Source organism: Pseudochaenichthys georgianus, chromosome 20 (assembly GCF_902827115.2).
Source record: "Pseudochaenichthys georgianus chromosome 20, fPseGeo1.2, whole genome shotgun sequence".
Taxonomy (NCBI): domain Eukaryota; kingdom Metazoa; phylum Chordata; class Actinopteri; order Perciformes; family Channichthyidae; genus Pseudochaenichthys; species Pseudochaenichthys georgianus.
The window spans coordinates 13,878,616-13,890,330 of record NC_047522.1 but is presented as its reverse complement, the minus strand read 5'-3'; the positions used below and the strand labels follow the sequence as shown (position 1 = coordinate 13,890,330).

Here is an 11,715-nt window from a genome sequence, read left to right as displayed (position 1 = left end):
TTTCTAGTGATTATTTAAGGACTTGACTTCAGTGCTGCTGAGTTGCATAAAGTAAATCCTCCAACTCAGTTTGTTTTGAGGTAAAGCAGTACTAGAAACAATTGTATGATTATGTTTAAATATGTCTTTTTTGAGTGTCGACTTGGACTTGCTTTAAATGACTTATATGTATTCCTTATTAAGAATCAATGAAGGCCTCTCTTGGATTTAGAGTTCTCAGGTTATTCACATTTTAGACTTTTCGGTTGAAGTTTATTCACATTCTGTAATTCTTTGCAACCATCAGAATTTGCTGCTGAAACAGCCCAAATATCCGATGTCTGCAGAGAGATTACTTTTTGCCTGTCTGCTCCGTAGCCCTCAGTTCGGGGATGTTATGGTATTCATTTCAGAGGCGGTGGAAGGGGGTCCCAGTGAAGCCTTTATCACGGATCTGGAAACAAAGGCAGCATTCAGAAGAGCCGGCCAAAGTAGCAGGCTGTAATGTTATGCTGGCCCAGGACCCAAACTCAGGTTTCACACAACTTGTTTAGAGTCTGACAGGCTCCTACTGTTAGGATCCACAGACAGAGGTTTTGACTTTCACCTGCAACTAGACTAATACTATGTGTGGAAAGAAGGTCAGATAGATAGTTTAATTCAAAACATATTTTGGGGTGACCAAGCTATGCAGGAGTGTCAAGTCTCAATGGGAGGAAATCACTTTTTCCCTCTATTTTTCCTTACAAATTCAAAGACTGCAGGAGCAGTTTTCTTGTTTACCACAATAGCCACAATCCTCATTTGTTTCAAAATGTGTGTGTGGCTACAGACTCTCTTTTAGTTCCTTTTTTTCTAAGCCAGTGCGATCAGAAGACATTCTGTGAACACTAGGCTTTTGTTACAGTAAACAGTGCATTGTTCACCTGCTCCTGGGGTAAAATCCCGGCAGTGTCGAGGTTTCTGCTCCGTTTCACTGTACCCTGCTGGTGGTTTTGGGCACCACTTCTTGGCATCCCCCAGGTTTGCTGCTGGGTCTCATTGTGCTGCAGATGTTGGGGAAAATGTGACACAAACATTAATTACTAATCTATCAAAGTGATCAAAAAACTACAGGGCAAAATTCAATACTGTATTATAAGTATTTATACTATACAAAACTAAAATAACAAACTTTTTGATCGTCAACAGCCTTTTTCTGTCTCTCCTTTTCCACCTGTTGTTTCCTCTCTTCTACCTGCAGGCACAGGTCGTGGTAATACTGCCTTTTCTTCCCCTAAAGAAAACACAACATACATTTGACACAGGCACAATTGTCACATAGAGTTTAGTAATGTCTGGAGTAATTATACAGAGGACAAAATACATAGTAGGACCTCTTTAGACAAATGCAGGCTCATTCCGGGGGCTTCATTCTGATCAGCAGCTGATACTGAGGCTGTTCCCTGGAAGAAATACAATCTCAGCACACTTAGTATTTGTTTAGGGTGAACACTGCTAGAAATGGATCAACATCTACATCTAGTGGTCATATCCACTAACTGCAATCTAAATGTGCCTTAAAGGATTGGTCTGGTAAGATCCTGAATGTTCTAACTGTCTAACAAATCCCCTAACATACAAACGAACAAGGAATGTATCTAACTAGAAATCCCGATGTCTTATTTCCCTGTGCAATTACTGCCACAAGAAGTACTCAGATCCTTTATTTAATGTCAAAATGCCAAGTTCTTAAAATATCCCATTACAAGAATAGTTCTAAAATGAAAAATAGTTAAATTACTCAGTATACAGATTGGATATTTTAGCAGTAATATGGTTTTATTATATACACTATTAGCTCTTTCCAAAAAATACATGTCATAATATTTAAGTGTTTCTCAGGGTAAGGCCAATTTGAGTTACTTTTAAAATAATAGGTAAAGTACAGTTAAGTATTGCAACATGTCAGGTGTTGGATATATGTACAAAGAAGCTAGCAACTATGAGTGTTAAATAAATGTAGTAGAATACAAATATTGGCTTGTAAAATGAAGTGGAGAAGAAGTACATGTAGCAAGAGAAAGATAAAAAATGGCAGATATTTGGTGAATTTCCAATAAAACTTACAGTGATGGATGCATGAACTGATCGGGGCCTTCTGGGGTCGGAGCGTTCCAAACTTACAGTCCCTTTCAGTGTTAGTATTGGCAGAGGAGCTAGGAAAAAATGAACAATCAGGAAAAAGTCAAATTAAACTGAAATGGTTATTTCCACGTTGACACCCTTATATGCTTGAATTGAATAAAACATATTCAAGAAGAAGATTTCCCTTTTAAACATTTTACAGACAAAAATATACCTTTTTTTGTAAGAACAGCACTATTAGAATGCAATGTAAAACACAGCATTATATTTGATCCATACATCGCCAATATTCAATATTATTTTGTGATTTTTTTTTGTTATGTCATTTTATCTTTTTTTATGGTCAATTTCAAGCCCTTTTCGAACAGAGTCTAAATGACATGATTTAAACTTAAATTCCACTTTGGTGAAATATGTTTCAAATTCCAATCCTTAATAGCATGGCTCAGAGTAAGCAGGGACTGGCATAACATATATCAATACATCTATTTGGTAGCCCAGACAGACTCCTGCAAAAAGCCGCTCTATGAGTTATCCATTTAGCTCCCAGTGAGGCCCACTCATAAGTTGTACTATGAGGCTGACTCATGTTCACTCTCAGGCTGTGACTGCACACACACACACACACGCTCCCCCAGGCTCCCCATGAGTGGAGGTGTGTGTGTGTGTGTGTGTGTGTGTGTGTGTGTGTGTGTGTGTGTGTGTGTGTGTGTGTGTGTGTGTGTGTGTGTGTGTGTGTGTGTGTGTGTGTGTGTGTGTGTGTGTGTGTGTGTGTGGGCTGGCTTGTACTGTCATAAAGGCAAATCATTTATTCATTAAGGATCCATAACCTCACTGTATAATTACTTCAATGATCCTGTAATGTGGACTTAATCCAATCACGGTTCTCCTTTAATTATGAAATCTTTATTTTAATTTTATCAAAGAAAAACACAAAAAACAGTTGTAATTATCCGTCTAACAGTATTATGTATTATGTCGTTATTGTGTTTTCCCTCATGTAGCAGAAGCTTAAGTCTTTGTGCATTTTTGTAGTCCATAATTAAAGCAATTGCATTTATTAAGTGTAAAGCTAGCTCAGACTTATTCACATGTTGTGTTTCATTGTTGATGATCTTAAGAAAAGTTGTATTAAGTTCCTTTCAATCACATTACATACTCTTCTTTAGAAATATATAAATAAAAAAGGTAGAACACCTACAATAATCAAGATGACTGGGTAAACTCCCTCTGCTTATGACATTGATGTGATATAAACAAAAGCAATAGAAGAATCTACTAAAGTAATGGTGAGCATGTTGTCAACTATCAGTCTTTAAACATGCAGCAGGATATTGTAATGTAAAGCTGCATCTAGTGCGCCCTGCGTCTGTGACCACAAATATGTCGAACAGATCTGTAAAACTGAGTTTCCCCAGAAACAATCATGCAAAAGCACCATTTTAAATATTGTGTTTACCAGGGATGCACTTAAAGGTGGGGTAGGTAAGTTTGAGAAACCGGCTCGAGATACACTTTTTGTTATATTCCATGGAATGCTCTTAACATCCCGATAGCAATGAATATCTTTAGTGCTTTGACAAAAAATCCAGAATAAAATGTCATCTGTGGAAACCGTGGCGTTGTAAAAAGCACGACCAATTATTTTGGCCGGCCCGGCTAAAATACACTGAACAAAAATATAAATGCAACACTTTTGTTTTTGCTCCCATTTTTCATGAGATGAACTCAAAGATCTAAAACATGTTCTATATACACAAAATAACCATTTCTCTCAAATATTGTTCACAAATCTGAAAAAATCTGTGATAGTGAGCACTTCTTCTTTGCCGAGATAATCCATCCCACCTCACAGGTGTGGCATATCAAGATGCTGATTAGACAGCATGATTATTGCACAGGTGTGCCTTAGGCTGGTCACAATAAAAGGCCACTCTGAAACGTGCAGTTTTGCTTTATTGGGGGGGTCTGGGGGGGTCCGAAAACCAGTCAGTATCTGGTGTGACCACCATTTGCCTCACGCAGTGCAACACATCTCCTTCGCATAGAGTTGATCAGGTTGTTGATTGTGGCCTGTGGAATGTTGTTCCACTCCTCTTCAATGGCTGTGCGAAGTTGCAGATCCAGAGCATCCCAAACATGCTCAATGGGTGACATGTCCGCTGAGTATGCTGGCCATGCAAGAACTGGGATGTTTTCAGCCTCCAGGAATTGTGTACAGATCCTTGCAACATGGGGCCGTGCATTATCATGCTGCAACATGAGGTGATGGTCGTGGATGAATGGCACAACAATGGGCCTCAGGATCTCGTCACGGTATCTCTGTGCATTCACAATGCCATCAATAAAATGCACCTGTGTTTGTCGTCCATAACATACGCCTGCCCATACCATAACCCCACCACCACCATGGGCCACTCGATTCACAACATTGACATCAGAAAACCGCTCACCCACACAACGCCACACACGCTGTCTGCCATCTGCCCTGAACAGTGAAAACCGGGATTCATCCGTGAAGAGAACACCTCTCCAACGTGCCAGACGCAATCGAATGTGAGCATTTGCCCACTCAAGTCGGTTACGATGACGAACCGGAGTCAGGTCGAGACCCCGATGAGGACGACGAGCATGCAGATGAGCTTCCCTGAGACGGTTTCTGACAGTTTGTGCAGAAATTCTTTGGTTATGCAAACCGATTGTTGCAGCAGCTGTCCGAGTGGCTGGTCTCAGACAATCTTGGAGGTGAACATGCTGGATGTGGAGGTCCTGGGCTGGTGTGGTTACACGTGGTATGCGGTTGTGAGGCCGGTTGGATGTACTGCCAAATTCTCTGAAACGCCTTTGGAGACGGCTTATGGTAGAGAAATGAACATTCAATTCACGGGCAACAGCTCTGGTGGACATTCCTGCTGTCAGCATGCCAATTGCACGCTCCCTCAAAACTTGCGACATCTGGATGAATTATCTCGGCAAAGGAGAAGTGCTCACTATCACAAATGTTTTCAGATTTGTGAACAATATTTGAGAGAAATGGTTATTTTGTGTATATAGAAAATGTTTTAGATCTTTGAGTTCATCTCATGAAAAATGGGAGAAAAAACAAATGTGTTGCATTTATATTTTTGTTCAGTGTAACTGGATGGCCTACCTGCCTGTCAGCCTTCCATCTGTGCACAAACTTATCTCGTGCCCTCATTGGTCATATGCGCGTTTGTGTGTGTTGGAGGAGGGGCTCTGTAAGGAAGTGGCAGATTTTTTCCGGTGGGGTAGGTAATTTTGGAGAAACCAGCTCGAGTGCGCTAGAATTTGAAAATACACACACAAACGTGCACATGACCAATGAGGGCACGAGATAAGTTTGTGCACAGATGGAAGGCTGACATGCAGGTAGGCCATCCAGTTATTTTAGCCGGGCCGGCTAAAATGATTGGTCGTGCTTTTTACAGTACTACGGCTTCCACAGATGACATTTTTGTATGGATTTTTTGTCAAAGCACTTAAGATATTCATTGCTATCGGGATGTTAAGAGCATTTCATGGAATATAACAAAAAGTGTATCTCGAGCCGGTTTCTCAAACTTACCAAGAAAACGACAGCGTTCATCATGAAGAAATCTTTAAAAAATGACCAATCGATTAAAGAAAACTGAGTTAACTTATCGAATAAGTTGCAGCAGCTCTAGCTATAATATTCTATACTGTTCCAGGTTTACCCCCTTCCTGCTGATAGAGAAACACCACATCAGCACTACATTATCCTTAACCACTGCTGTTTGGGATCAGGACCAATCAACACCACAGTATGAAAGCTATTTTCATGTCAAGTCTATATACTTTTGTCCTCACACTTGCAATAAAGTTTCATTATCTTGTTTGTCCTTGTGTTATCGTATAGCTTTGGAGCATTGTAAAACAACCTGAATACACCATCACACACGCGCAGTGTATGATCCATGTATTGTACGCACAAATGATTGAGAGGGAATAACTAAAAGTGTGTGAATGATCTCACATTGGTCCCTGAGAGAGGCCGCCTCGTTCCCATCAGTCAGCTGCCTGCATGCTATCTGGAGGGTACAGGGTGAAGATAAAACACAGTTACCTTCTGGAAATTGCTATAATTGAGTGATTAAGACCAATGACGTCAAATGAAAGCGGTTCTTTTTTTTTATACTGAATGAACGTTCACTTAGCCCCATTCACACACGTCGGTATGAGTGTGACTCACCAGCGCCATGGCCTTGGGCTCTGTGCTCAGCATCTGTGTTTGTGCTGCAGCAGTTGCTGGTGAAAGACAGAGTGGTGATGGAGAGTCAAAAAGCCTATTTTTGCACCTAAAAATAAAAATAAATTGGATTATTAGACGAGTGGATCTGCCTTTGTCATTTAGTGATGTATCTGCTTTTGCCAAAACAGTGCAGGGGCCATAATTCACCATTACTGTGATGATTTGGCCTGACATAATGAGATTTTAACTTTTTAAAGTACATCTTCAGTTTTAACCAACTGTGTGTGACTCACATGCAGGATTCACTGTCCTTACAAAAACACGAAGAAAGTTCAAACGACACTACAGGTTTGGATGTTTTCATCCCCAACGTCAACTCAACCGTCTTATTCCTGGACTCCTCACCCTTTCTCCTGCCCTGTTGAAATCACACAGATTATCATAAAATACCATACTTGAAACTGGAGAAATAAGGTTATGACAAGTTTATTTATCTCCCATGGTGAAAAAGTTTAAAAATGTCTGCAGCTGACAGTTTAAGATCAGTCAAACAGCTTAATGTTGCACCCTTTAAAAAAGAAAAACTAAACAAACACATAAATTAGAGGGGTGGAATAAAAGTGTAAGCAGAGGTGGGAGAAGTACTATGATCTTGTACTTGAGTAAAAGTAGAAGTATCAGTGTGTAGGAATACTCTGTTACAAGTAAAAGTCCTGCATTCAAAATGTTATTCAAGTAAAAGTACAAAAGTATAAGCATCAAAATATACTTAAAGTACCAAAGTAGTCTGAGTGTAAGTGATTAAAGCAAGTAGCAGAGAACTGTTATTGCATATTAAGGAAAAGTATACACATATACTAGCTTTTACAAACCACTGCTGATCCAGCTGGGCACTGAGGTAGTTTCTCCTCATCAAATTCCATGGTTTCCCTTAGAAAGATAGATACATGTTATGCACCAGCAATTGCAATTTCATTATTACAGCTTTAATAGAAGTATTGGCAACAGTCATCTACACACAATACATCTGACTGCTTTATTAATGCAACTTTTGCTAACGTTTCTCTAAATTTCAATTCATTCTTTAGAGTTTTTCTTTTTTTTAACCTCAACCAGTGTGTAGGAGGCCTTCTGCATATTGAGAAATATTGGACCGGTATATTGCGCAATAAACGGGAGATGGGGACCCCCCGATTATTGACGGGTATTTCGCACACTGAGTCCTCAACCTTTCACTTAAATAAACAGATGACCTAAAACATTGACAAAATCACTACGACATGTAGTATTTAACCGGTTTTCACCAAATACAGTCTATGGTTTTCACACATTTAACTGGTTTAACACATTTACCGTTGCTATGATGGGTAGAGTTGAACAGGTACAACGGAAGTAAACTGAGGTAGCGTGGAGCAGACACGCATTTAGTTTGTAGTCATTTAAATTCATCAGAATGATAACACTACACACGTCATCAGCTCATAACGTCATGACGTAAGTTTACCCGCCGCTAAGGGGCGGGGCCGAGCTGAACGGCTACTCTGGCGTGGAACAAGTAGTATACGGTCTATGGTAGTAACGAGAGTTGGGAAATTTACTAAGTACATTATTTTACTCAATTACTGTACTCAAGTACACTTTTCGAGATACTTGTGCTTTACTTGAGTATTTCCATTTTATGCCCCTTTGTAATTCTATTCCACTACAATTCAGAGGTAAATCGTGTAACCTACTTTTACTCCACTACATTTATTTGTTTATTTTTGACTTGTAACAGAGTTCCTAGTACACTCTGGTACTTCTATTTTATTTAAGTCCACAATCTGAGTTCTTATCCCACATCTGGTAGCAACAATATGTGGTTACTCAAGACTCTTCTGAAAAACCAAACAATTGTCAACTATTATTTGAGTATGCTGGTTATTTATCAGTAAACTTATAGTTTTTCCACCATTCTGTTTATTTATTTGTATTTAAAAAAAATTGTTGTTTTTTTTGGTTCTACATTTGTACAAGGCAAATAGGTTTTCTTTGTCATATAGTGCCTTGTAATATTACCATGCCTTAAATAAAGTATGTAGATAATGAAAAGAAAGTGTCTGTGCCAATGTATCTTGGAAGAGGAAGTACATGTGTCACAAAGAGAACGTGGGGAATAAATAGGCCTAGTAATATCCTCAAAACATATGCATCTGTTTATGATATTGAGTGGAATCTATGTTTAACCTCACAGCAAGACACATTATCTCTCTAGCTTTGTCTTTTTTAATACAATGTTACATTTGAAGTGGAGGCTGTCAGGAAAATTCTAACCTTAGCTCCCAGCTATTTTATGTTCCTTTTTTCTCCTCTCTCTCTTTCCCTCACTTTCTTCCTTTTTTGGGGGTCTATTAAGATACATATAGTCCTTTGGAAGAAGGCTAGCCTGTGAAACAATTCCAGTAAACAGAAAATGAAGGGTTTTTTCACTGACACATTAATCCTTGCTCGATCAACACAAAGTGTCAATGAAATAGACACTAAATACGTTGTGTGTTTTGCATGTCAAAAAGGCATGAATAGTATATTTTCGACAGGACTTTCTCAGAGAAATGTGCTCCTCTCAGCACAAGTGGCTGAAAGGCTTCTCTAATTGGAAGAGGTGTCATCGGGCTCTGGCAGTTAATCACAACAATGTGAGGAGAAAGCTGCAGCCAGGGAGGACTCACCATGGGGAAAATGCTCTCCTTTTTCTATAAAGGAACACAAGTGTTTGGAGAGATAGTACAGGAAATTCACAAGCTCCTGTCACGTGCATGGGGGCTGTAATTGACACTGATTTCAAGTCATTGTAATCGGCATCGTCTGCAGCACAGATAATGACTGTAAACCGTATTCTACAAGTCTATTCATCTCTCTAACTGGTATCATTTGACTTGCATAAGCAGTTTAGATACAATTTAACTCATAAATATCTAATGAACCCCGGTCGTAGAGGAGGAGTCCAGTGATTAATGTTATCTCGGGTTTCAGTAACACAAATAACAACATTGATTGCCAATATTTGAATTACTTTCCAAAAATACTACATATCAGCCTTAGCCAAAGCCATTACCCAAGGATAGACATCCAGTATCTGGCCTCATCCTGTCAGCTATGGAGACACATTTGCCTATTAGCCTTTAGAGTTTAAGATAATTGTGTTCAATCAATCACGTTGTAAGAATAGATGCCAAATGAAGGCTGATCTTAGGCTGCGGCCCCACGAGGACGAATTCGGTCGTTTGCGTTACTGTTTAGTGTCATATAGACCGTTCGGCCACACGAGGACGACCGAATATGGCACTAAACGACTGAGGAAACAACAACGGGTCCCAAGGTGGATAGAAATGCATACGCCACTCTCTGGGGGGTCAAACAGCTCCGTGTGTGCGCCCTATACGGACATTTTCAGATCACTGATAGTGATTGCGCAATAGCCCCGCCTCTCCCCACCTCTTCTGCTCACCTCCGCTTACCCCGCGCCAGTGCTGAAGTGTTTCGCCACCAACAACAACAACAACAATGGCGGATCGCAGAGTTGCTATCGTGCTCCGGACGCTATTGACCATGCTACAGTTGTTTGTGCAACATCTACAGCAATAATGATGAGGCAATAGCCCCGCCTCTCCCCACCTCTGCTGCTCACCCCCACGTCAAAGTAAACTGCACCCTGAATTCAGATTATTTATCTTTCTCTCGCGAGTGAAGTCTAATCTGACAGGACGGAGACACGCAGCTCTGCTCACCTGCAGCTCCTCCCGCTGCAGCAAAACACACACTTCAAGTCAGATCATCACCCTTAGCTATTTTAATTACCTCTCAAACTCCCTAAACTAGTTATAAATATGTTTATTTTTACAGTCGGCCGGGTCACTGATTACTGGATGAGCTGCTGCATGAGACAGACACTGGCGCTGTCCGAAGAGAGGGAGGAAAAAGAGAGGCTCCGTGTATTTTATCATTATATTATATAGAGTCGTTATTCATTTGTTTTAAAGCTCAATAAATAACAAAGAAGACCTTTGACCGGCACTTTTATAATTTTGTCCGGAAAATTTCAACTTTAATACACGCTGACTGGCAAAAAACTCTGCCCGGTTCCCTCGGCCCCCACCGCGGAGAATAAACGGAAGGGCAACCATGACAACCATGCTTCTTCGCTGCTTTTGTGGAGGAAGTTACAGCGCCACGTAGAGGCTCCTGCATATGTACTGCAGCTTCTCCAGCGGTTGGAGCTAAACGGAGCGGTCTCGTGTGGGCAGACACTATCCGGATAATTATTGCATGTGGACGGAAGCCGTTTGCGATTGCGTTTGCGTTAATCATTACATTACATTACATTACATTGCATTTAGCTGACGCTTTTATCCAAAGCGACTTACAATAAGTACATTCGACCAGGAAGACACAACCTTGAGGAAAACAGAATCATATAAGAACATCAGGTTTCAAAGAGCCAATCGTTTCAAGTGCTGCTCAACTGGCTATAGATAAGCCAGTCCTTTATTAGTATATAAGTGCTCTGTTAGCAGTTCTTTGTTAGTCATTCTATCGCTCGAAGTGGAGTCGAAAGAGATGAGTTTTCAGTCTGCGCCGGAAGGTGTGTAAGCTTTCTGCGGTCCTGATTTCAATGGGGAGCTCATTCCACCATTTTGGAGCCAGGATAGCAAACCCACGTGTTTTTGCTGATGGGAACTTGGGTCCCCCTCGCAGCGAGGGTGCAGCGAGTCGTTTGGTTGATGCAGAGCGTAGTGCACGTGCTGGGGTGTACGGTTTAACCATGTCCTGGATGTAGGAAGGGCCAGATCCATTCGCAGCATGGTACGCAAGTACCAGTGTCTTGAAGTGGATTCTAGCAGTTACCGGAAGCCAGTGGAGGGAGCGGAGGAGCGGCGTGGTGTGGGAAAATTTTGGAAGGTTGAAGACCAGACGAGCCGCTGCATTCTGGATGAGCTGCAGAGGTCGGATGGCACATGCAGGTAGACCAGCCAGGAGGGAGTTGCAGTAGTCTAGGCGTGAGGTGACGAGAGCCTGGACCAGAACCTGCGTCGATTTCTGGGTCAGCTGTGGGCGTATCTTCCTGATGTTGAAAATCCTATGCGTTTAGCCGTTTTCGTCCTCGTGGGGCCGCAGCCTTATTCTAGAATTACGGAAAATGCCCTTAATTGTATTTATACAGAGTCTGTATCTCAGACGGGAAGGAGAAATAATATTATTTGAATACTGTTTCCCAATTGATTATATTTAGCCTATCAAACATCAGGATATAGCAACAAGTCATCCCAATGTATCCTAATTTACAAGTTACAATTGACTTCATCTTGTCAGTTATCTTTATTGAATATTAATCTGTTTAT

General features: G+C 40.8%; 1 protein-coding gene across 2 annotated transcripts; it reads right to left on the bottom strand.

Moving 5' to 3' along the window:
• Nucleotides 1-221: 221 nt before the first annotated feature.
• LOC117465954 (uncharacterized) lies at nucleotides 222-7,779 on the bottom strand. Of its 2 annotated transcripts, XM_034109073.2 has the most exons (10): nucleotides 7,691-7,779; nucleotides 7,210-7,267; nucleotides 6,631-6,755; nucleotides 6,338-6,443; nucleotides 6,122-6,176; nucleotides 2,089-2,177; nucleotides 1,356-1,424; nucleotides 1,154-1,255; nucleotides 906-1,025; nucleotides 222-433 (listed from the first exon to the last, which is right to left on the bottom strand). In XM_034109073.2, exons 2-10 carry the CDS (start codon nucleotides 7,258-7,260, stop codon nucleotides 389-391), a joined length of 762 nt encoding a protein of 253 aa, XP_033964964.1. In that variant the 5' UTR covers nucleotides 7,261-7,267; nucleotides 7,691-7,779; the 3' UTR covers nucleotides 222-388. The 2 variants fall into 2 exon arrangements, with proteins under 2 accessions (XP_033964964.1, XP_033964966.1); XM_034109075.2 differs by lacking the exons at nucleotides 7,210-7,267; nucleotides 7,691-7,779 and having other exon boundaries at nucleotides 6,338-6,393; nucleotides 6,631-6,720.
• Nucleotides 7,780-11,715: the final 3,936 nt, after the last annotated feature.